Genomic DNA, 26,241 nt, shown 5'->3' on the forward strand with positions numbered 1-26,241 from the left:
TAATGGGCGTGGCTTATCCCATTTAAGGGCGTGGTTTATCTCCTTTGTGGGCGTGGTTTATTCCATTTATGGGAATAAATTGAATAACTAGAACCCATTTGTGGGCGTGGCTAATTACCATTTATGGGCGTGGTTTAGCCTATTCATGGGCGTGGTTTCTCACATTTATTGGCGTGGTTTAACACCATTGGTGGGCGTGGTTTATCTAATTTGTGGGCGTGGTTTGTCCCCACTTATGGGTGTGGTTTCTCCCATTTGTGGGCGTGGCTTAACTTCATTTATGGGCGTGGTTTATCACCATTTATGGGAATAAAGTATCGTTAAAAATCCCATTTATGAGCGTGGTTAATTACCACTTATGGGCGTGGTTTATCCCATTGATGGGCGTGGTTTAATGTCATTGATAGGCATGGTTCATTCCCCTTGACGGGCGTGGTTTATCCCATTTATGGGAATAAATTGTAGGAATAGAACCCAGTTATGGGCGTGGTTAATTACCATTTATGGGCGTGGTTTATCCCATTTATGGGCGTGGCTTATCGCACTTAAGGGTGTGGTTTGTCTCCCTTTTGGGAGTAGTTTCTCCCCATTCATGGGTGTGGTTCATTCCCTTGATGGGTGGGGCTTACACCATTGAAGCGCATGGCTAATTATCGTTTATGGGCGTGGCTAATTACCATTTATGGGCGTGGCTAATTACCATTAATGGGTGTGGCTTAGCCAATACATGGGCGTGGCTTCTTCAATTTATGGGCGTCGTTTAATCTCCATTTATGGGCGTGGTTTATCACCATTGTGGGCGTGGTTTATCCCATTTATGGGTGTGGTTTAACTCCATTTATGGGTGTGGTTAAAGCCATTCATGGCAATAAATCCCATTTCTGGGCGTGGCTTATCACCATGTATGGGCGTGGCTTATCCCATTTGTGGGCGTGGCTTAACTCCATTTCTGGGCGTGGCTAATGTCATTTATGGCAATAAATCCCATTTCTGGGCGTGGCTTATCACCATTTATGGGCATTGTTTGCCCCACTGTGGGCGTGGTTTAATCACAATTTATGGGCGTGGCTTCTCCCATTGTGGGCGTGGCTTATCCCTTTTATAGGTGTGGCTTATCCCATTTATGGGCGTGGCTTAACTCCATTTATGGGTGTAGCTAATGCCATTTATGGCAATAAATCCCTTTTCTGGGCATGGTTTATCACCATTTACGGGCGTGGTTTAATCACCGTTTATGGGCGTGGTTTATCCCACTCTGGGCGTGGTTTTTCCCATTTATGGGTGTGGTTTAACGCCATTTATGAGTGTGGTTTATTCCATTTATGGGTGTGTTTTTTCCCATTTATGGGCGTGGTTATCCCTATTTATGGGCGTGGTTTAACTCCATTTATGGCCGTGGTTTAACTCCATTTATGGCCGTGGTTTAACTCCATTTATGGGCGTGGTCTAACTCCATTTATGGGCGTGGTTTATCCCATTTCTGGGCGTGGTTTATCCCATTTATGGGCGTGGCTAATACCATTTATGGCAATAAAATCCCATTTGTGGGCGTGGGTTATCACGATTGACGGGCGTGGTTTCTCCCACCGTGGGCGTGGTTTCCCAGCCCCGTGGGCGTGGCCTCACCTGGTGGGCGTGGCTATTTCAGCACCTGCCCCGGCCGCGCCTTCTCCAGCTTCTTGCGGCGCTCGGCGGGAATCTCGTCCAGGCTGATCCCGTGGTTGCTCGCCCTGGAATTTGGGGGAATTTTGGGGGTTTTGGGGTTTTTAGGATTTTTGGGAAATTTGGGGATTTTTTCCGGAATTTTTGGGATTTCTTTTGCAGATTTTTTTGGTTTCTTTTGGAATTTTTGGGATTTTTTTCCGAATTTTTGGGATTTTTTTGTGGATTTTTTGGGATTTTTTTGCAGAATTTTTGGGATTTCTTTGGAATTTTTGGGATTTTTTTCGGAATTTTGGGGATTTTTTGGTGGATTTTGGATTTTTTTTCCGAATTTTTGGGATTTTTTTGCGGATTTTGGGATATGTTTCGAATTTTGGGGATTTTTTCCGGATTTTTTCTATTTTTTCAGAATTTTTGGGGATTTTTTTTTTTTTTTCAGATTTTTTGGGATTTCTTTTGGAATTTTTGCGATTTTTTTTTGCTGATTTTTTGGGATTTCTTTCAGAATTTTTGGGAATATTTTGGGGGTTTTTTTGGAGGGATTTTTGAGGGGTTTTTGGGAATTTTGGGGTCATTTTGGGTGGTTCGAAAATCCTGAATTCCCAGGAATCCCAAATTAGCCCCCAAAATCCCAAATTTCTCAAATCCCGAATTCCCTCCCCAAAATCCCAAATTCCCCCCAAAATCCCAAATTCCCCATAACTGCCCCAAGACCCATAAGTGTCCCAATGTCCCCAATGTCCCCAATGCCCAATGATGTCCCCAATGTCTCCAATGTCCCCATTAATGTCCCCAGTGTCCCGAATATCCCAATGTCCCCAATGATGTCCCCAAATTCCCCAATGTCCCCAACGTCCCAAACATCCCCATTAATGTCCCCAGTGTCCGCAATATCCCCTATGTCCCCAACATCCCCATTAATGTCCCCAATGTCCCCCATGTCCCCAATGTCCCCATTAATGTCCCCAACATCCCCAAACCCCAATGTCCCCAACATCTCTAATGTCCCCATTAATATCCACAATGTCCCCAACATCCCCAATGTCCCCATTAATGTCCCCATTAATGTCCCCAACGTCCCCAACGTCCCCGATGTCCCAAATGTCCCCAATGTCCCCGATGTCCCCAATGTCCCCAAACCCCAATGTCCCCAACATCTCTAATGTCCCCATTAATGTCCCCAATGTCCAGTGATGTCCCCAATGTCTCCATTAATGTCCCCAACGTCCCCAGTCTCCCCAATGTCCCCAACACCCCCAATGTCCCCAGTATCCCCAATGTCCCCACTGTCCCCATTAATGTCCCCAACATCCCCAATGTCCCCCATGTCTCAAGTGTCCCCAGTGTCCCTGCTGTTCCCAATGTCCTCAATGTCCCCATTAATGTCCCCAATGTCCCCAATGTCCTCCATGTCTCAAGTGTCCCCAATGTCCCCAGTGTTCCCAATGTCCCCAATGTCTCAAATGTCCCCACTGTCCAATGATGTCCCCAATGTCCCCCATATCCTCAATGTCCCCAATGTCCCCACTAATGTCCCCAATGTCCTCACCATCCCAACATCCTCAACATCTCCATTAATGTCCCCAATGTCCCCACTGTCCCCAATGTCCCCAACGTCCCCAATGATGTCCCCAACTTCCCCAACATCCCCAATGTCCCCAATGTCCCCAACATCCCCAACATACCCAGTGTCCCCAATGTCCTCAATGTCCCCAATGTCCCCATTAATGTCCCCAAATCCCCAATGTCCCCAGTGTCCCCCATGTCTCAAGTGTCCCCAATGTCCCAATGATGTCCCCAATGTCCCCAATGTCCCCACTAATGTCCCCAATGTCCTCACCATCCCAACATCCCCAACATCTCCATTAATGTCCCCAATGTCCCCGCTGTCCCCACTGTCCCCAATGTCCCCATTAATGTCCCCAGTGTCCGCAATATCCCCAATGTCCTCAATGTCTCAAATGTCCCCAATTTCCAATGTTGTCCCCAATGTCCAATGATGTCCCCAACGTCCCCAACATCTCCAACATCCCCAATGTCCCCAATGTCCCCATCAATGTCCCATCAATGTCCCCATCAATGTCCCCAATGTCCCCATCAATGTCCCATCAATGTCCCCATCAATGTCCCCAAATGTCCCCAGTGTCTCACCCGGGCAGCAGGTCAGGGGGGGTTGGGATGGGTTTGGTGAATCCTTCGCGCCCAACCAGCCAGTAGGTGTCCTCAACGCCCTTGCCCTGTCAGGGGTCAGTGATGGTCAGCGTGGGGTCAGCGTGGGGTCAGTGATGGGGTCAGCGTGGGGTCAGTGTGGGGTCAGTGTGGGGTCAGTGTGGGGTCAGCGTGGGGTCAGTGTGGGGTCAGCGTGGGGTCAGTTATGGGTCAGTTATGGGGTCAGTTATGGGTCAGTTAGTTATGGTCAGTTATGGTCAGTTATGGGGTCAGTTATGGTCAGTTATGTTGTCAGTTATGGTCAGTTATGGGGTCAGTTATGGTCAGTTATGGTCAGTTATGGGGTCAGTTATGGGTCAGTTATGGGGTCAGTTATGGTCAGTTATGGTCAGTTATGGGGTCAGTTATGGGGTCAGTTATGGGTCAGTTATGGGTCAGTTATGGGTCAGTTATGGGGTCAGTTATGGGTCAGTTATGGTCAGTTATGGTCAGTTATGGGTCAGTTATGGTCAGTTATGGGTCAGTTATGGGTCAGTTATGGGTCAGTTATGGGTCAGTTATGGTCAGTTATGGTCAGTTATGGGGTCAGTGATGGTCAGTTATGGGGTCAGTTATGGTCAGTTATGGTCAGTTATGGTCAGTTATGGGGTCAGTGATGGTCAGTTATGGGTCAGTTATGGGTCAGTTATGGTCAGTTATGGTCAGTTATGGGTCAGTTATGGGTCAGTTATGGGGTCAGTTATGGTCAGTTATGGGGTCAGTGATGGTCAGTTATGGGGTCAGTTATGGTCAGTTATGGTCAGTGATGGTCAGTTATGGGGTCAGTGATGGTCAGTTATGGGTCAGTTATGGGTCAGTTATGGTCAGTTATGGTCAGTTATGGGTCAGTTATGGGTCAGTTATGGTCAGTTATGGTCAGTTATGGGTCAGTTATGGGGTCAGTTTGGAGTCAGTTATGGTCAGTTATGGGGTCAGGGTGGGGTGATTTTGGGCTATATTAGGGGTTTCAGGGGGATTTTGGGGTTCTCAGGCTGATTTTGGGGTGGTTTTGGGCCATTTTGGGGCTCTAGTTGTGGTTGTGGGTTAATTTTGGACCCTCAAGAAGTTTTTGGGGTGATTTGGGGCTGGTTTTGGGGTGATTTCAGGCAGTTTTTGGGGTGATTTCATTCAGTTTTTGGGGTGATTTGGGGCAGTTTTTGGGGTGATTTGGGACAGTTTTTGGGGTGATTTCATTCAGTTTTTGGGGTGATTTCAGGCAGTTTTTGGGGTGATTTCAGGCAGTTTTTGGGGCAGTTTTTGGGGTGACTTCAGGTGGTTTTTGGGGCAGTTTTTGGGGTGATTTCAGGCAGTTTTTGGGGTGATTTGGGACAGTTTTTGGGGTGATTTCGGGCAGTTTTTGGCGTGATTTCGGGCAGTTTTTGGGGTGATTTCAGGCAGTTTTTGAGGTGATTTCAGGCAGTTTTTGGGGTGATTTCAGGGCGTTTTTGGGGCAGTTTTTGGGGTGGTTTGGGGCCCTTTTTTGGGGTGATTTGGGGCAGTTTTGGGTTCACCTTGAGCTCGGTTTTGCCGCGAATGTCGACCTTGAATCCTTCCTTGAGCGAGAGCAGGATGGCGACAGTGCGCTGGTTGACATGGATGCGATAGGCTGAGGGGAAATGGGGTCAGAAATCAAAAAAAAATCCCAAAAAAATCCCCAAAACCATCCCAAAACCCCTCCAAAAACACTGTCAAAAAATCCCAAAAAAATCTCTAAATGCACCCCCAAAACATCCCCAAAAACCCCCAAAATAAATCCAAAAGACACCCTAAAACCATCCCAAAAAATGCTGCAAAAAAAACCCTAAACAGCCCCAAAATACTCCCCAAAAACCTAAAAATATCCCAAACACCCCAAAAAACCCAAAAAAATCCCCCAAAACACCCCAAAACCCCAAACCCCCAAAATAAATCCAAAAACCCCAAAACCATCCCAAAAACACAGCAAAAACCCCCAAAACAGCCCCAAAAAAACCCAAAACCACCCAAAAAAACCGCAAAAAAACCCCTAAAATAGCCCCAAAAAACAAACAAAAAAAATCCCAAAAACCCCAAAAAATCCCCAAAACACCCCAAAAGCACCCCAAAAAAACACTGCCAAAAAAACCACCAAAAAACTGAAAAACGCACCCAAAAAAACCCCAAAAACACCCCAAAAACACCCCCAAAAACCGCTGGAATAAAAAGCCAAAAAAGACCCCAAAAAAAACCAAAACAAATCCTCAAAAAACACTCAAAAAAAACTCCAAGAAAACCCCAAAACCACCGAAAAATGTGTGACGTCATGTTCACCATGTTCCCATTAATGTCCCCAACATCCCCAATGTCCCCAAATGTCCCCAACATCCCCAGTGTCCCCAGCTGTCCCCAGTGTCACTCACGCAGCCCGGTGGACTCCATCTGTGACGCCGTGTTCACGGTGTCCCCAATGTCCCCAATGTCCCCAATGTCCCCAATGTCCCCAATGTCCCCATTAATATCCCCAGTGTCCCCAGTGTCCCCAACATCCCCAGTGTCCCAAATGTCCCCAATATCCCCAATGTCCCCAGTGTCACTCACGCAGCCTGGTTGACTCCATCCGTGACGTGGTGTTCACAGTGTCCCAATGGTGTCCCCAATGTCTCCATTAATGTCCCCAATGTCCCCAATGTCCCCAATGTCCCCAATGTCCCCAGTGTCCCCAGCTGTCCCCAGTGTCCCCAATGTCCCCAATGTCCCCTGGCTGTCCCCAATGTCCCCAATGTCCCCAATGTCCCCAATATCCCCAATGTCCCCAATGTCCCCAGTGTCCCCAATGTCCCCAATGTCCCCAATATCCCCTGGCTGTCCCCAATGTCCCACATGTCCCCAATATCCCCAGTGTCCCCAACATCCCCAATGTCCCCAAAGTCCCCAATGTCCCCAGCTGTCCCCTGGCTGTCCCCAGTGTCCCCAATGTCCCCAACATCCCCAATGTCCCCACACTGTCCCCAGTGTCCCCACACTGTCCCCAGTGTCACTCACGCAGCCCGGTGGACTCCATCCGTGACGCGGTGTTCACGGTGTCCCAATGGTGTCCCCAATGTCCCCAGCTGTCCCCCATGTCCCCAACATCCCCAGTGTCCCCACACTGTCCCCATCAGTGTCCCCAGTGTCACTCACGCAGCCCGGTGGACTCCATCCGTGACGCCGTGTTCACGGTGTCCCCAAACAGGCAGTACCGCGGCATCGTCAGCCCGACCACGCCCGCCACGCACGGCCCTGGGGGCGGGGCCAGCCTCAGGGGGCGGGGTCTCACCGAGGGGGCGGGGCTTAGGTGGGTGGAGTCAGAAATGGGCGTGGTCTCGGTGGGTGGGGTCAGAAATGGGTGGCGAATGGAAGGGATGTGGTCAATGGGGGATGAGGGTTGGGGTGTTGGCCAAAGGTGGGTGTGGTCAGGGTGGGTGTGGCCAGAAGGGCGTGGTCAGTGGGGGTGTGGTCATAGATGGAGTGACCAATAAGGGTGTGGTCACAGTGGGCGTGGCCCAGATGGGGCCAATGGGAGCTGACCAATGGGTGATGACCATATTGGGTGTTGGTCAAAGGGTGGGCGTGGTCAATGGAGGTGTGGCTAGAAGGGAGTGGTCAGTGTGGGTGTGGCCAGTGGGGTGTGGTCCTAAAAGGGTGTGGCTGGAGTGGGCGTGGTCTATAAGGGCGTGGCTCAACTGGGGCCAATGGGAGATGACCAATTGACCATGATGGCATTGAGTGTTGGCCAAGAGGGTGGGTGTGGTCAGTGTGGGTGTGGCCAGAAGGGCGTGGTCAGTGGGGTGTGGTCATAGACGGGAGTGACCAATAAGGGTGTGGTCAGAGTGGGTGTGGTCTTTGAGGGCGTGGCCTAGAAGGGGTGTGGCCCAATGAGTCCTGCTGGTGTTGAGTTGGCCAAGAGGGGGTGTGGTCACTTGGGGGGGAGATTGACCAATCAGGGAGCGGCAAATCTGGGCGTGGTCATTGTGGGTAGCAGAGGCTGCCAATGGGTGATGAAGGGGCGTGGCCAAGGAAGGGCGTGGTCAGGGGGTGTGGCCTGTAATGGTCATCTAAAGGGCGTGGTCAGGGGTGTGGCCAAAGGGTCACACCTGCACTGACCCCTTAACCGACAAGCTGGGCGTGGCCAAGAATGGGCGTGGCCAATGAGGGGACAGGTAGGGGACATTACCTAAAAGGGTGTGGCCAATGGGCGTGGCCAAGGCTTGTTGGGGGCGTGTCAGGGTGTGTGTGGACTGACCAATAGGATTCAGGGGGTGGGGCTGAGGAGCAGTGGGCGGGGCTAGGAAATCAGTGGGCGTGTCCAGGGGGCGTGGCCTACCACAGTGCAGACCAATCCGGATGCGGACGGGCACCTCGGGTGTGGCAGTGGGTGTGGCTTGGGTGTGTCCAGACTGACCAATGGGGTTCAGGAGGCGGGGCAGGGGACAGTGTGTGTGGCTGTGGGGCAGTGGGCGTGGCTGGGATTCAGGGGGCGTGTCCTACCGGAGTGCAGCCCAATCCGGATCCTGACAGGCAGTTCGGGCGTGCCAGTGGGCGGGGCTGTGGAGCACTGGGCGGGGCTGAGGGCAGGCCAGGGGTCAGTGGGCGTGGCTAGGAGGCAGTGGGCGTGTCCTACTGGAGTGTAGGCCAATCCGGATGCGGACGGGCACCTCGGATGTGTCAGTGGGCGGGGCTTGGGTGTGTCCAGATTGACCAATGGGGTTCAGGGGGTGGGGCTCAGGAGCAGTGGGTGGGGCTGTGGAGCACTGGGCGGGGCTGGGGGACAGTGGGTGGGGCTGGGGAGCAGTGGGCGTGGCTGGGAGGCAGGGGGCATGTCCTACCGGAGTGCAGACCAATCCGGATGCGGACGGGCACCTCGGGCATGGCAGTGGGCGGGGATGGGGGTCAGTGGGTGTGGCTGGGGGACAGTGGGTGTGTCTATGGGTCAGTGGGCGTGGCTGGGAGGCAGGGGGCGTGTCCTACCGGAGTGCAGGCCAATCCGGATGCGGACGGGCACCTCGGGCATGTGGCGCATCTTGAAGGTGCCGACGGAGCTGAGGATGTCCAGCGACATGTTGGCGATCTCGCCGGCGTGGCGATTGCCGTTGCGCTTGGGCAGCCCCGAGGCCACCATGTAGGCGTCGCCGATGGTCTCCACCTGGGGGCGGGGCCTCGTCAGGGACACGCCCATCGGGACAGGGACACGCCCCCAGGAATGTTGGGTGAGATTCATGTGGTGGACATGGCAGCTCCTGGTGGCCAAAGTCCAGCTGGGACCATGGCTTGGACCACCATGAGGTCACCTTGACCATGGCTTAGACCACCAGGAACCTTCACATGGTGGCCACAGGCCTTCTTGGTGGCCAAAGTCCAGCTGGGACCATGGCTTGGACCACCATGGGATCACCTTGACCGTGGCTGTGGTACCATGGCTTGACCTTGGCCATGAGGTCACCTCAAGCAGGTCCATGGGGCCACCTTGACCACAGCCATGGGACCATCTTGACCTTGGCCATGAGGTCACCTCAAGCAGGTCCATGGGGTCACCCCAACTGTGACCACCACCACTGACCCCAACCACTTTCCTGAGGTGACCAATAACCTCATGACCTATCTGACCACAGCCATGGTCACCTTGTAGATGACACCACTGACCCCAAACCATCCTGAGGTGACCAATGACGCCCTGACCAGGATGACCATGAGGTGACCACCTCTCACCCATGACCCCATGGTGACCCCAACCCCCATTCTGAGGTGACCAATGATCTCCTGACTGGGATGACCATGCGGTAACCACCCATGACCCATGAGCCCATGGTCACCACTGACCCCAACCCCTTTCCTGAGGTGACCAATGACCCCCTGACCCCTCAGCCCATGGCCACCACTGACCCAAACTCCCATCCTGAGATGACCAACGATCCCCTGACTGGGATGACCATGAGGTGACCAATGACCGCATGACCTATCTAGCCGTGGCCATCATTGACCCCAACCCCATCCTGAGGTGACCAATGACCCAATGACCCCCTGACCCCTCAGACCACAGCCATGGTTACCTTGTAGCCACCACTGACCCCAACCCCATCCTGAGGTGACCAATGACACCCTGACCATGATGACCACAATGACCACAAGCTGACCAATGACCCAGTGACCCCGTGACCCCTCAGCCCACGGCCGTGGTCACCTTGTAGCCACCACTGACCCCAGACTCACTTCCTGAGGTGACCAATGACCCTCTAACTGGTATGACCATGATGACCATGAGGTGACCAATGACCCAATGACCCCTTGACCCCGCAGCCGTGGTCACCTTGTAGCCACCACTGACCCCAACCCCATCCTGAGGTGACCAATGACCCTCTGACTCGTATGACCATGATGACCATGACATGAGCAATGACCCAATGACCCCTCAGACCACAGCCATGGTCACCTTGTAGCCACCACTGACCCCAAACCCTTCCTGAGGTGACCAATGACCCAATGACTCCATGGTCACCACTGACCCCAATCCCATCCTGAGGTGACCAATGACTCCGTGACCAGGATGACCATGATGACCATGATGACCATGATGACCACGACATGACCAGTGACCCAATGACCCCTTGACCCCTCAGCCCGCGGCCGTGGTCACCTTGTAGACGTCGTGGGAGCCGATGATGGCGTCGAAGAGGGTGTAGAGGTCATTGAGGAGGTCAACGACCTCGATGGGCTCGCTCATGGCCGAGATGGTGGTGAAGCCCACGATGTCGCTGAAGTACAGAGTGACCTCCTCGAAGTACTCGGGCTCCACCGGCGTGCCCATCTTGAGCGCCTCGGCCACCGACCTGCGGGGTCAGACAGGGGGCAGTGGGGTCAGTCAGAGGTCACCCAGGGGTCAGTGGGGTCAGCAGGGGTCAGTGGGGGATGCTGGGGTCAGTGGGGCCGGTGTGGTCAGTGGGGGTCAGTGGGGTCAGTGGGGTCAGTGAGGTCACCCAGGGGGCAGCCAGGGGTCAGCGGGGTCAGAGGGGTCATCCAGGGGTCAGTCAGGGGTCAGCGGGGTCAGCAGGGGTGGTGCAGAGCATTGGGGTCAGTGGGGGTCAGTGGGGGCAATAGGGTCAGTGGGGTCAGTGGGGGCAGTGAGGTCAGCAGGGGTCAGCCAGGGGTCAGTGAGGTCAGCAGGGGGCAGGGGGGGTCAGTATGGTCAGTGGGGGTCAGTGAGGGGCAATGGGGTCAGTGGGGGTCAGTGAGGGGCAATGGGGTCAGTGGGGGTCAGTGGAGTCAGTGGGGGCAGTGAGGTCAGTGGGGTCAGTGGGGTCAGTGGGGTCATCCAGGGGTCACTCAGGGGTCAGTGGGGTTGGTGTGGTCAGTGGGGGGCAGTGAGGTCAGGGGGGTCAGTGGGGTCACCCAGGGGTCAGTGGGGTCAGTGGGGTCAGTGGGATTAGCAGAGTCAGTGGGGTCAGTGAGGTCAACAGGGGTCAGTAGGGGGCGGTGAGGTCAGCAGGGTCAGTGAGGTCAACAGGGGTCAGCGGGGTCATCAGGGTCTCCCAGGGGTCAGCAGGGGTCAGTAGGGTCAGTGGGGTCAGCGGGGGTCATCCAGGGGTCAGCAGGAGTCACCCAGGGGTCAGTGGGGTCACCCAGGGTCACCCAGAGGGTCCAGGGGGTCTTGGTGGTCAAAGAGAGTCCAGCGTGGTCATTGAGACCTTCTGGTGACCCACAGAACTGGAGGGGTCAGTGGGTCAAGGTTGACCACAAAGGGTCTTCCAGGGTCACCCTGACCTGCTGACCCATAGATCTGCAGTGGTCAGTGGGTCAAGGTTGACCTCTCCTGCCCCACAGATCTGGAGTGGTCAATGAGTCAAGGTTGACCTCAACCTCCCCTTGGTGACCCTCCTGACCTCTCCTGCCCCACAGCTCTGCAGTGGTCAATGGGTCAAGGCTGACCTCTCCTGCCCCATAGCTCTGCAGTGGTCAATGGGTCAAGGCTGACCTCTCCTGCCCCACAGATCTGGAGTGGTCAGTGGGTCAAGGCTGACCTCTCCTGCCCCATAGCTCTGCAGTGGTCAGTGGGTCAAACTCCCCCCAGCCTCCACCCCGCCCACCCCCATCTCCCTATGGGATCTATGGGGCAACACCCACCCCACTGACCACCCCACTGACCACCCCAGTCCCCCAACTCCCCCCCAGCCCCACGGCGACCCACGGCGGCAGCATCTGGGTCAGCAGCTTGTCCGTCTTCTGCTTCTCGATCTCGAGCTCCTCGGTCCTCTCGCGGATCAGATCCTCCAGGTTGCTGCTGTACTGCTCCAGCATGCGCAGCATCGAGTCGATGATGTTGGTCTTGCGGCCCTTGTTGATGCCCTTGAACTGACCCGGAGGGGTGGGTCAGACCCACGGAAACCCATGGAACCCCACAGAAATCCATAAAATCCCGTGGAGATACCATAAAATCCCATAGAAACCCATGGAGATACCATAAAATCCCATAGAAATCCATATAATCCCGTAGAACCCCATAGAAACCCATGAAATCCCATAGAAACCCCATGGAGATACCATAAAATCCCATAGAAACCCATAGAAACCCATGAAATCCCATAGAAACCCCATGGAGATCCCATAAAATCCCATAGAAACCCATGGAGATACCATAAAATCCCATAGAAATCCATAAAATCCTGTAGAACCCCATAGAAACCCCATGGAGATACCATAAAATCCCATAGAACCCCATGGAGATACCATAAAATCCCATAGAACCCCATAGAAACCCATGAAATCCCATAGAAACCCCATGGAGATACCATAAAATCCCATAGAACCCCATAGAAACCCATGAAATCCCATAGAAACCCATGGAGATCCCATAAAATCCCATAGAAACCCATAGAAACCCCATGGAGATCCATAGAACCCCATAGAGATCCATGGAAACCCCAGAGGAACCCATGGGGTCGATGATGTTGGTCTTGCGGCCCTTGTTGATGCCCTTGAACTGACCCAGAGGTGTGGGTCAGACCCATGGAACCCCGTGGAACTCATGGAACCCCATAGAAACCCATGGAATCCCATAGAATCCATGGAGACCCATGAAGACCCCATAGAAACCCATGGAGATACCATAAAATCCCATAGAAACCCATGGAGATACCATAAAATCCCATAGAAACCCATAAAATCCCATAGAAACCCATAAAATCCCATAGAAACCCATAGAAACCCATGGAGATCCCATAAAATCCCATAGAACCCCATGGGGACCCATGGAGACCTCATGGAATTGCATAGACTCCCATAGAGATCCATGGAACCCCATGGAACCCCATAGAGATCCATTGAATCTCATAAAATCCCACAGAACCCCATAGACATCCATGAAACCCCATGGAAACCCATGGAAACCCATGGAACCCCATGGAAACCCATAGAATCTCATGGAATCCCATAGAAACCCCATGGAGACCCCATGGAACCCCATGGAACCCCATGGAACCCCATAAAATCCCATAGAATCCCATAGGAACCGCATGGAGACCCCATGAAATTCCATTAAATCCCATGGAACCCCATGGGGACCCCATAGAACCCCATAGAACCCCATAGAGCCCCATGGAACTCCATGCAATCCCCATGGAAACCCATGGAACCCCATGGAAACCCCAGAGGAACCCAACGAGTCGATGATGTTGGTCTTGCGGCCCTTGTTGATGCCCTTGAACTGACCCATGGGGCCGGAGGTGTGGGTCAGACCCATGGAACCCCATGGAGACCCCATAGAAACCCATCGAGATCCATGGAACCCCATGGAGAACCCACGGAGACCCCATAGAACCCCATGGAAACCTCTAGAATCCCACAGAACACCATGAAGACCCCATAAAACCCAATGGAACCTCATGGAACTCCATGGAATCCCCATAGAAACCCATGGAACCCCATGGAGACCACATGGAGCCCCACGGAACCCCGGAGAATCCCATGGAACTCCATGGAACACCACACTGGTCCCACCAGTCCCGTACTGGTCTCACCTGGTCTCACACCTGGTCGATGGTCGGTCTACTCTCAGGTCACTCACTCCAACCCACACCGGTCCCATACTGGTCCCACCATCCCACACCTGTCCAGGTGAGCTCACCTGGTCTCACACCTGGTCCATGGTTGGTCTCCTCTTGGGTTCCTCACTCCAACCCATACTGGTCCCATACTGGTCCCAGTGCCCCACACCAGTTCCACGCTGGTCTCACCATCCCACCCTGGTCCCACACCTGTCTCACCTGTCCCAGGTGAGCTCGTCTGGTCTCACACCTGGTCAATGGTCGTTCTCTGCTCAGGTTCCTCACTCCAACCCATACTGGTCTCACCAGTCCCATACTGGTCCCATACTGGTCTCACCAGTCCCATACTGGTCCCATACTGGTCTCACCAGTCCCATACTGGTTCCATACTGGTCTCACCATCTCACCCTGGTCCCACACTGGTCTCACCTGTCTCAGGTGAGCTCACCTGGTCTCACTCCTGGTCAATGGTCAGTCTCCGCTCAGGTTGCTCACTCAACCCCATACTGATCTCACCACCCCATACTGGTCTCACCAGTCCTATACTGGTTCCATACTGGTCCCACCATCCCACTCTGGTCCCCCACTGGTCTCACCTGTCACAGGTTGTCTCACCTGGTCTCACACCTGGTCGATGGTGGGTCTCCGCTCAGGTTGCTCACTCATCCCACACTGATCCCATACTGGTCTCACCAGTCCCATACTGGTTCCATACTGGTCTCACCATCTCACACTGGTCCCACACCTGTCTCACCTGTCCAGGTTGTCTCACCTGGTCTCACACCTGGTCGATGGTCGGTCTCCGCTCAGGTTGCTCACTCAGCCCATACTGGTTCCTTACTGGTCCCATTACCCCATACTGGTCTCACCTGTCCCATACTGGTCCCACACCTGGTCTCACCTGTCTCAGGTGAGCTCACCTGGTCGAACACCTGGTCAATGGTCGTTCTCCGCTCAGGTTCCTCACTCCAACCCATACTGGTCTCACCAGTCCCATACTGGTTCCATAGTGGTTCCACCATCCCACTCTGGTCCCACACCTGTCTCACCTGTCCAGGTTGTCTCACCTGGTCTCACACCTGGTCCATGGTGGGTCTCCGCTCAGGTTGCTCACTCAACCCATACTGATCCCATACTGGTCTCACCAGTCCCATACTGGTTCCATACTGGTCCCACCATCCCACACTGGTCTCACCAGTCCCACACTGGTCACACCTGTCCCAGGTTGTCTCACCTGGTCTCACACCTGGTCGATGGTGGGTCTCCGCTCAGGGAGACCCGCTCATGGGATCAGGTTGTTCACTCATCCCACACTGATCCCATACTGGTCTCACCATCCCACTCTGGTCCCACACCTGTCTCACCTGTCTCAGGTGAGCTCACCTGGTCGAACACCTGGTCGATGGTGGGTCTCTGCTCAGGTTGCTCACTCCAACCCATACTGATCCCATACTGGTCTCACCAGTCCCATACTGGTTCCACACTGGTTCCACCATCCCACACCTGTCCCACACTGGTCCCACCATCTCACACCTGTCTCAGGTGAGCTCACCTGGTCGAACACCTGGTCGATGGTGGGTCTCCGCTCAGGTTGCTCACTCAGCCCATAGTGATCCCATACTGGTCCCACCACCCCATACTGGTTCTATACTGGTCCCACCATCTCACACCTGTCCAGGTTGTCTCACCTGGTCGAACACCTGGTCGATGGTGGGTCTCCGCTCAGGTTGCTCACTCCAGCACTCCTTCATCAGGTGGATGCACTCGAGTGGCGCCTGGTCAGCCGAGACGGCCGGACGGCAGAGCGGGGGAGGCTTCTGCACCTTCTCGATGATCTCTGTGGTCAGTTAGTGGTCAGTTATGGAGTCAGTGATGGTCAGTTACGGGGTTAGTTATGGGGTCAGTGATGGGGTTAGTGATAGTCAGTTATGGGGTCAGTTAGGGGTCAGTTATGGTCAGCTGAGACGGCCGGACGGCAGAGTGGAGGACGCTTCTGCACCTTCTCGATGATCTGTGCAGTCAGTAATGGTCAGTTATGGAGTCAGTGATGGTCAGTTATGGGGTTAGTTATGGGGTCAGTTATGGGGTTAGTGATAGTCAGTTATGGGGTCAGTTATGGGGTCAGTTATGGGGTCAGTTATGGGTCAGTTATGGGTCAGTTATGGGTCAGTTATGGGCCAGTTATGGTCAGTTATGGTCAATTATGGGGTCAGTTATGGGTCAGTTATGGGTCAGTTATGGGGTCAGTTATGGGGTCAGTGATAGTCAGTTATGGGGTCAGTTATGGGGTCAGTGATAGTCAGTTATGGGGTCAGTTATGGGGTCAGTGATAGTCAGTTATGGGGTCAGTTATGGGGTCAGTGATGGTCAGTTATGTTGTCAGTTATGGGGTCAGTTATGGGGTCAGTTAGGGGTCAGTTATGGGTCAGTTATGGTCAGTTATGGGGTCAGTTATGGTCAGCTGAGACCACCGGACGGCAGAGTAAAGGAGGCTTCTGCACCTTCTCGATGATCTCTGCGGTCAGTGATGGGTCAGTTATGGGGTCAGTTATGGGTCAGTTGGGGTCAGTTATGGGGTCAGTGATGGTCATTTATGGGGTCAGTCATGGGTCACTGATGGGGTCAGTTAAGGTCAGTTATGGGGTCACTCATGGGTCACTGATGGGGTGACGGGGTCATTTATGGGTCATTTTGGGGTTTTTAGGGCTCTGGATCTCATTTTTGGGGTCAGTTTGGGGTCAGTTTTGGGGTCAGTTTTGGGGTCTCACCTTCGGGGGGCAGCCCCAGCATGCAGTAGGGGGTTTTTGGGGCTCCTGATCTCATTTTTGGGGTCAGTTTTGGGGTCTCACCTTCGGGGGGCAGCCCCAGCATGCAGTAGGGGGTTTTTAGGGGTGCAGATCTCGATTTTGGGGTCAGTTTTGGGGTTTTTGGGGTCCCTCACCTTCGGGGGGCAGCCCCAGCATGCAGTAGGGGGCGCTGCGGCAGATCACCTCCTGCATGATGATCCCGATCCCGTACACGTCTCCCCGGAAGGAGCCGCGGCGCTCCAGGGCTTCGTCCCGCAGCAGCTCCGGCGCTGTCCACAGCCGCTCTGGGGGCGGGGCCACGTCAGGACACGCCCACCGGGACACGCCCACCTCCATAAACCACGCCCACCCCCGGGGAAACCACGCCCACTGTGATAAGATACGCCCACAACAAGCTGGGAGCTAATGGGAGAGTGGTAGAGGGTGTGGCCACGCCCACTGGGTGGGAGGACACGCCCACTTGGTGGGAGGACACGCCCACGTGGAGACCACGCCCACTCCCAAACAGGACACGCCCCTTACAGGCAAACCACGCCCCCTTCCCCATGGCTATCAGCCTGGGAGTGGTGACATCACAGAATGGACAGGCCACGCCCCCAAACGAACAGGCCACGCCCACTCAGGCAGACCCCGCCCCAAATGGGTGGGGTTTCTGTGGCCACGCCCTCTTTCAGCTCCGAGCCTACAGGCCACGCCCACATCCTGCAATCCCCTCCTGACCCTAAGGCCACGCCCTTTCTGCTGACCACACCCGAGGCCACGCCCCTTCCCAGGGAAGCCACGCCTCTTCCTCTTAGCCCCACCCACTGCCCACACCCAGAGCCACGCCCACACCCAAAGCCACGCCCCTTCTTGGACCTTCAGAGCCTCCATTGAGGGCCAGGAGGCCACGCCCACGAGGCCACGCCCACAAGGCCACACCCCACCAGGCCCCGCCCCCGGCCACGCCCTCACCGTGGGGCTGTGGGGGCGGGGCCGGCACGCGCTGGGCCTCCAGCAGCTGGTTGTAGCCGTGGTCAGTGACCTTGAGGACGAAGCGACCGTCCACCACGCAGTTCCGCGACTTGAGCCGCCCGTGGACAACGTCGCGGTGGTGGAGGTAGCGGACACCCTGAGGGGACAGTGAGTGGTCAGCCATCGCTGTGGTCAGCCATGGCTGTGGTCAGCCATGGCTGTGGTCAGCCATGGTCGTGGTCAGCCATTGCTGTGGTCAGCCATTGCTGTGGTCAGCCATTGCTGTGGTCGGCCATTGTCATGGTCAGGCATTGCTGTGGTCAGCCATTGCCATGGTGAACCATCACCATGGTCAACCACACTGTGGTCAGCCATAACCATGGTCAACCATTGCTGTGGTCATCCGTGGCCGTGGTCAGCCATTGCTGTGGTCAGCCATGGCCGTGGTCAGCCATTGTCATGGTCAACCATTTTTGTGGACAGCCATCGCTGTGGTCAGCCATTGTTGTGGTCAACCATGACCATGGTCAACCATTGCTGTGGTCAACCATTGCAGAGGTCAACAACATCATGGTCAACAACCAATGTCATGGTCAGCAACCATTGTTGTGGTCAACCATCACCATGGTCAACCACCTCCGTGGTCAGCCATTGCTGTGGTCAGCCATCGCCGTGGTCAGCCATTGCCATGGTCAACCATCACCATGGTCAACCATCACTGTGGTCAACCATCACCATGGTCAACACCATCATGGTCACCAATCAACACCATGGTCACCAATCAATGCCATGGCCAACAGCGTCATGGTCACTCAACAATGTCATGGCTGAGAATATCGTGGCCACCATCAAGGTCACCTCGTGGCCACCTGACCACCAAGGACACCCCTTGACCACCCCATGGCCACCAGGCCATCAAGGCCACCCCATGGCCACCAACAACACCACAGCCACCATGGCCACCCCATGACCACCAGACCATCAAGGCCACCCCATGGCCACCATGACCACCCCATGACCACCCCATGGCCACCCCATGGCCACCAACACCTCCAAGGCCACCCCATGGCCACCAGACCACCCCATGACCACCCCATGGCCACCAACACCACCAAGGCCACCCCATGGCCACCATGACCACCCCATGACCACCCCATGGCCACCCAATGGCCACCAACACCACCAAGGCCACCCCATGGCCACCAGACCACCCCATGACCACCATCATGACCAGCAGACCGTCCCATGACCACCAGACCATCAAGACCACCCCATGGCCACCAACACCACCAAAACCACCATAAAACCACCCCATGGCCACCCAAGGACCACCAGACCATCAAGGCCACCATGGCCGCCATGACCACCCCATGACCACCCCATGACCACCAGACCACCACATGACCACCATCATGACCACCAACACCACCAGAGCCGCCATGGTCACTCCATGACCACCCCACAACCACCAGACCATCAAGGCCACCCCATGGCCACCAGAGCCACCATGGCCACCAGACCACCCCATGATCACCCCATGGCCACCAACACCACCAGACCATCAAGGCCACCATGTCCACCAAAACCACCACAAAACCACCCCATGGCTACCCAACAACCACCAGACCATCAAGGCCACCATGGCCACCATGACCACCAGACCACCCCATGGCCACCAACACCACCAAAACCACCATAAAACCACCCCATGACCACCCCACGACCACCCAATGACCACCAGACCATCAAGGCCACCATGACCACCCCATGACCACCCCATGACCACCCCACAGCCACCCCATGGCCACCAGACCCCCAAAGCCACCATGGCCACCATGGCCACCCCATGACCACCCCATGACCACCCCATGGCCACCAGACCATCAAGGCCACCGTGGCCACCATGACCACCCCATGACCACCCCACAACCACCCAATGACCACCAGACCATCAAGGCCACCATGGCCACCATGACCACCCCATGACCACCCAATGACCACCAGACCATCAAGGCCACCACGGCCACCACGACCACCACATGACCACCAGACCACCACATGACCACCAGACCAACCCATGACCACCAGACCATCAAGGCCACCCTGTGGCCACCAACACCACCAACACCACCATAAAACCACACCATGACCACCCAATGACCACCAGACCATCAAGGCCACCATGACCACCAAAACCACCCCATGACCACCCCATGGCCACCCAACGACCACCAGACCATCAAGGCCACCATGGCCACCCCACGGCCACCGGACCCCCAAGGCGACCCCGCGGGCACCTTGATGAGGTCGATGAGCAGGGAGGACTTGAACATCCAGTCGAGCTTCATGTCCTCGTTGCGCAGCAGGTCCTCCAGGCTGCCGCGGGAGCAGTGCTCCGACACGATGGCGAAGATGCCGCAGTCGTGGAAGAACCCCAGGAACAGGTTCACGTTCTCGTGGCGCAGGTCACGCAGCTGCGGGGGACAGCGGGGACAGCGGGGACAGAGGGGACATTGGGGACATCGGGGGCGTTGGGGACATTGGGGATATTGGGGACATTGGGGACATGGGGATGGGGAAGGGACATGGGGACAGGGAGGGGACATTGGGGACATTGGGGACATTGGGGACATTGGGGACATGGGGATGGGGAAGGGACATGAGGACAGGGAGGGGACATTGGGGACAGGTGGGGACATCGGTGGAGCAGGGATGGGTGGGGTGGGTTGGGGACAGGTGGGACCATGGTGGGGACAGTGGGGTGGAACAGGGACAGGAGGATGGGGAGGGGACATTGGGGGCAGGTGGGGACATTGGGGTGAGGGTGGGACACGGGACGGGGGACATTGGGGACCATGGTGGGGACAGGTGGGATGGAGCAGGGACAGGTTGGACATTGGGGACATGGGGATGGGGAAGGGACAGTGGGGTGGTGGGGACAGTGGGGTGGAGCAGGGACAGGGAGGGGACACGGGACAGGGAGGGGACATGGGGATGGGGAGGCGGCATGTGGGACAGGGAGGGGACATTGGGGACAGGTGGGGACAGGTGGGGACATCAGTGGAGCAGGGACAGGTGGGGTGGGTTGGGGACATGTGGGACCATGGTGGGGACAAGTGGGATGGAGCAGGGACAGGTGGGACAGAGAGGGGACATTGGGGACAGGTGGGGACATCGGGGTGAGGGTGGGGACATGGGGACGGGGGGGACATGTGGGACCATGGTGGGGACAGGTGGGATGGCGCAGGGACAGGTGGGACAGGGAGGGGACATCGGGGACATCGGGGACATTGGGGACATCAGGGTGAGGGTGGGGACAGGTGGGACAGGGACATGGGGACAGGGAGTGGACATCGGGGTGACGGTGGGACGGTGGGGTGGAGCAGGGACAGGTGGGATGGGGACAGGTAGGGTGGAGGAGGGACAGGTGGGGTGGGGACAGGTGGGACCATGGTGGGGACACATGGGGTGGAGGAGGGACACGTGGCATGGGGACACATGGGACAGGGTTGGGGACACATGGGACAGGGTTGGGGACACGGGTTGGGGACACATGGGACAGGGTTGGGGACACATGGGATGTGGCCAACATTGACTCCCCATGACCTGGCCTGGACTGCCATGTCCCCCATGGTCCAGGATTGTCCCCCATGGTCCAGGATTGTCCCCCACGGTCCAGGATTGTCCCCCACAGTCCAGCATTGTCCCCCAAGGTCCAGGATTGTCCCCAAGGTCCAGGATTGTCCCCAATAGTCCAGGATTGTCCCTCACGGTCCAGCATTGTCCCCCACGGTCCAGGATTGTCCCCAATAGTCCAGCATTGTCCCCAATAGTCCAGGATTGTCCCCCACAGTCCAGGATTGTCCCCCACAGTCCAGGATTGTCCCCACGGTCCAGGATTGTCCCCTATGGTCCAGGATGGTCCCCAGTAGTCCAGGATTGTCCCCACCATCCAGGATTGTCCCCAATAGTCCAGGATTGTCCCCAAGGTCCAGCATTGTCCCCAATAGTCCAGGATTGTCCCCACAGTCCAGGATTGTCCCCCAATAGTCCAGGATTGTCCCCACAGTCCAGGATTGTCCCCCACGGTCCAGCATTGTCCCCAATAGTCCAGGATTGTCCCCAACGGTCCAGCATTGTCCCCAATAGTCCAGGATTGTCCCCCAAGGTCCAGGATTGTCCCCAATAGTCCAGGATTGTCCCCACAGTCCAGGATTGTCCCCCATAGTCCAGGATTGTCCTCCATGGTCCAGCATTGTCCCCACAGTCCAGGATTGTCCCCAATAGTCCAGGATTGTCCCCAATAGTCCAGGATTGTCCCCCAAGGTCCAGGATTGTCCCCAATAGTCCAGGATTGTCCCCACAGTCCAGGATTGTCCCCAATAGTCCAGGATTGTCCTCACAGTCCAGCATTGTCCCCAATGGTCCAGCATTGTCCCCAATAGTCCAGGATTGTCCCCACGGTCCAGGGTTGTCCCACCATGATCCAGAACTGTCCCACCATGACCCAACTTTGTCCCCATGACTGTCCAATGTCCCCATGACCCAACATTGTCCCCTTGACCCAACATTGTTCATTGTGACCCAACAATGTCCCCAAGACCCAAAGATGTCCCCAAGATTCAATGATGTCCCCAAGACCCAACAATGTCCATCACAACCCAACGGTGTCCCCATGACCCAATGACATCCCCATGGCCCCTGATGTCCCCAAGACCCAACGATGACCCCATGACCCAAAGATGTCCCCACGGTCCACAGTTGTCCATCACGACCCAACGATGACCCATCACTCCTCAATGTCCCCATGACCTCTCAATGTCCCCAATACCCCCTGATGTCCCCATGACCCAGCTATGTCCCCATAGTCCAACAATGTCCATCAAGACCCAACAATGTCCTCATGGTCCAGCATTGTCCATCACGACCCAACAATGTCCCCTTGACCCAACATTGTCCATCATGACCCAACGATGTCCCCATGACCCAAAGATGTCCCCAATACCCCCTGATGTCCCCATGATCCCTCAATGTCCCCTTGACCCAACATTGTCCATCATGACCCAACGATGTCCCCAAGACCCAATGTTGTCCATGATGACCCAACGATGTCCCCATGGCCCAATGATGTCCCCTTGACCCAACCTTGTCCATTGTGACACAACGATGTCCCCAAGACCCAACATTGTCCGTCACAACCCAGTGATGTCTCCATGGTCCCACATTGTCCACCATGACCCAACAATGTCCCCGTCACCCCCAATGTCCCCAAGACCCAACAATGTCCTCAAGACCCAACGATGTCCCCAAGACCCAACTTTGTCCATCACAACCCAACCTTGTCCATCACAACCCACTGATGTCCCCAAGACCTCTCAATGTCCCCATGACCCAACGATGTCCCCAAGACACAATGATGTCCATCATGACCCAACGAAGTCCCTATGACCCCACAATATCCCCATGACCCAACAATGTCCCCATGACCCAACAATGTCCCCATGACCTCTCAATGTCCCCATGACCCAACAATGTCCCCATGACACAATGACGTCCCCTTGACCCAACAATGTCCCCACGGTCCAACATTGTCCATCACGACCCAATGATGTCCCCATGGACCCACCTTGTCCCTCACCCCCCCGCTGTCCCCATGTCCCCATGGTGTCCCCAAGCCTCACCTTGCAGAAGGTCAGCTTGGTGGCCGGCTTGACCTCGGTGTGTTGGTCACCTGGGAACTTCTTCAGCCACACCCAGTCACCCTGCGGGGGAGGGGCACAGCGCGGTGACACCTCAGCCACCTCAGGGGACACCTGGGGACACCTGGGGGACACCTGGGGACACCTCAGAGCCACCCCGGGGGACACCTGGGAACACCTGGGGACATCTCAGCCACCTCAGAACCACCTTGGGGGACACCTGGGGACACCTGGGGACACCTGTGCCACCTCAGAGCCACCCTGGGGGACACCTGGGGACACCTGGGGGACACCTGGGAACACCTGGGGACACCATGGCTACCTCAAAACGACCCTGGGGGGACACCTGGGGACACCTGTGCCACCTCAGAGCCACTTTGGGGGACACCTGGGGACACCGGGGGACACCTGGGGACACCTGGGGACAACCAGAGCCACCCCAGCCCTCCACCAGCCCAAAGCCACCTCAGATGCCACCAAAGTCCCTCAATAAATTCGGGGTGACAAACACAGGGGGGAAAGGGGCAAGGTGGAGGGTGAATTTTGGGTAAATATGGGGTGAATTTTGGGTAAATTTGGGATAAATTTGGGATAATTTCAGGATGAATTTGGGGTGAATTTGGGATAATTTTGGGGTGAATTCAGGATGAATTCGGGATGAATTTTGGGTTGAATTTTCGGGTGAATTTCAGGATTAATTTTGGGTTGAATTTGGGATAATTTTGGGGTGAATTTGGGTGAATTTCAGGTGAATTTCAGGATTAATTTTTGGGTGAATTTGGGATAATTTTGGGGTGAATTTGGGTGAATTTCGGTGTGAATTTCAGGGTGATTTCAGGATGCATTTGGGATAATTTCGGGGTGAATTTGGGATAATTTTGGGGTGAATTCAGGATGAACTTCAGGATGAATTCGGGATGAATTTTGGGTTGAATTTAGGATAATTTGAGGCTGAATTTGGGATAATTTCGGGATGAATTTCGGGATTAACTCGGGATGAATTTGGGGTGAATTTTGGTGTGAATTTTCGGGTGAATTTGGGATAATTTGGGATGAATTCAGGATGAATTTCAGGATGCATTTGGGATAATTTTGGGGTGAATTTGGGATAATTTTGGGTTGAATTTGGGATAATTTTGGGTTGAATTTTGGGTGATTTCGGGATGCATTTGGGATAATTTTGGGTTGAATTTGGTATGAATTTCAGGTTGAATTTGGGATAATTTTGGGTTGAATTTGGGATAATTTTGGGGTGAATTTGGGTGAATTTCGGTGTGAATTTCAGGGTGATTTCAGGATGCATTTGGGATAATTTCGGGGTGAATTTGGGATAATTTTGGGGTGAATTCAGGATGAACGTCAGGATGAATTTGGGATGAATTTTGGGTTGAATTTAGGATAATTTGAGGCTGAATTTGGGACAATTTCGGGATGAATTTCGGGATTAACTCAGGATGAATTCAGGGTGAATTTGGGATAATTTTGGGGTTGAATTTGGGTCAATTTGGGGTGATTTTGGGTTTTTCCTTACCTGCACGGAGGCGACAAGGCCCTGCTGGTTAAACAGCAGCAGCAGGAGGGGAAGGTTGCTGCTGCTGCCCTTGGCGTTTTCCTGCGGGAAAGCGGCTGTCAATCACCGCCCGGGCTGTCAATCACCGCCCGGGCTGTCAATCACCGCCTGGGCTGTCAATCATCACCGCCCGGGCTGTCAATCATCACCGCCTGGGCTGTCAATCATCACCGCCTGGGCTGTCAATCATCACTGCCCGGGCTGTCAATCATCACTGCCTGGGCTGTCAATCATCACTGCCCGGGCTGTCAATCATCACCGCCCGGGCTGTCAATCATCACCGCCCGGGCTGTCAATCATCACCGCCCGGGCTGTCAATCATCACTGCCCGGGCTGTCAATCATCACCGCCCGGGCTGTCAATCATCACCCGGGCTGTCAATCATCACCGCCCGGGCTGTCAATCACCGCCCGGGCTGTCAATCATCACCGCCCGGGCTGTCAATCATCACCGCCCGGGCTGTCAATCATGGCCCGGGGGGCGGGGCTTTGGCAGAGGACACGCCCCTTGGCTGGTGGCATCGCCTTGTCGCCCCCGGAGGTGGTGGGGGAGGGGACAGGGAGGGGACGGGGGGGAGGGGCAGGGGGAGGGGGAGGAGACGCGAGGGGTCAGCGGTGACCTCTGACCTCGGCCACGGCCACGTTGGTGTTGTCCGGCCCGGGGGTGGCGCTGCGGACGCTCTTGTTGTCACCGCCGCTCTGGCCGGCCAGGCTGGCGTGGCTGCTGTCCACCTGCGGGACAGTGGGGACAGGGCGGTCACTCGGGGGGGTCACTCAGGGACAGTGCGGTCACTCGTGGGGACAGGGCGGTCACTCGTGGGGTCACTCATGGGGTCACTCAGGGACAGTGGGGTCACTCATGGGGTCAGTCATGGGGTCACTCGTGGGGTCACTCGTGGGGTCATTCATGGGACAGTGGGGTCACTCAGGGGACAGTGAGGTCACTCATGGGGTCACTGATGGGGTCACTCAGGGGACAGTGAGGTCACTCATGCTGTCACTCATGGGGTCACTCGTGGGGTCACTCATGGGGTCACTCATGGGACAATGGGGTCACTCATGGTCACTCAGGGGGTCACTCATGGGGTCACTCAGGGACAGTGCGGTCACTCGTGAGGTCACTCTGGGACAGTGGGGTCACTCAGGGGACAGTGGTGTCACTCATGGGGTCACTCAGGGACAGTGGGGTCACTCATGGGGTCACTTGTGGGGTCATTCAGGGGACAGTGCGGTCACTCGTGGGGTCACCCATGGGGACGGGGGGTCACTCAGGGACAGTGGGGTCGCTCATCAGGTCAGTCGTGGGGACAG

At 55.5% G+C, this 26,241-nt stretch overlaps 1 protein-coding gene across 1 annotated transcript in view; it reads right to left on the reverse strand.

The window, feature by feature from the left end:
- Positions 1-1,632: 1,632 nt before the first annotated feature.
- Positions 1,633-26,241, reverse strand: part of LOC146423095 (retinal guanylyl cyclase 1-like) — a 35,653-nt gene continuing 11,044 nt past the window's right edge. Inside the window, exons 6-19 of the mRNA XM_085045069.1 lie at positions 25,558-25,662; positions 24,893-24,973; positions 23,344-23,424; positions 19,960-20,136; positions 17,663-17,819; positions 16,843-16,992; positions 15,590-15,738; positions 12,047-12,210; positions 10,499-10,691; positions 8,836-9,010; positions 7,009-7,107; positions 5,382-5,476; positions 3,814-3,899; positions 1,633-1,730 (exon numbers count right to left, since the gene is read on the reverse strand). Of these exons, the coding sequence (XP_084901195.1) occupies positions 1,640-1,730; positions 3,814-3,899; positions 5,382-5,476; positions 7,009-7,107; positions 8,836-9,010; positions 10,499-10,691; positions 12,047-12,210; positions 15,590-15,738; positions 16,843-16,992; positions 17,663-17,819; positions 19,960-20,136; positions 23,344-23,424; positions 24,893-24,973; positions 25,558-25,662 (1,803 nt within the window). The 3' untranslated portion in view covers positions 1,633-1,639. The remainder of the gene's footprint in view (positions 1,731-3,813; positions 3,900-5,381; positions 5,477-7,008; positions 7,108-8,835; positions 9,011-10,498; positions 10,692-12,046; positions 12,211-15,589; positions 15,739-16,842; positions 16,993-17,662; positions 17,820-19,959; positions 20,137-23,343; positions 23,425-24,892; positions 24,974-25,557; positions 25,663-26,241) is intronic.

Source organism: Lichenostomus cassidix, unplaced genomic scaffold (assembly GCF_008360975.1).
Source record: "Lichenostomus cassidix isolate B80296 unplaced genomic scaffold, HeHo_3.0 HiC_scaffold_34, whole genome shotgun sequence".
NCBI lineage: Eukaryota > Metazoa > Chordata > Aves > Passeriformes > Meliphagidae > Lichenostomus > Lichenostomus cassidix.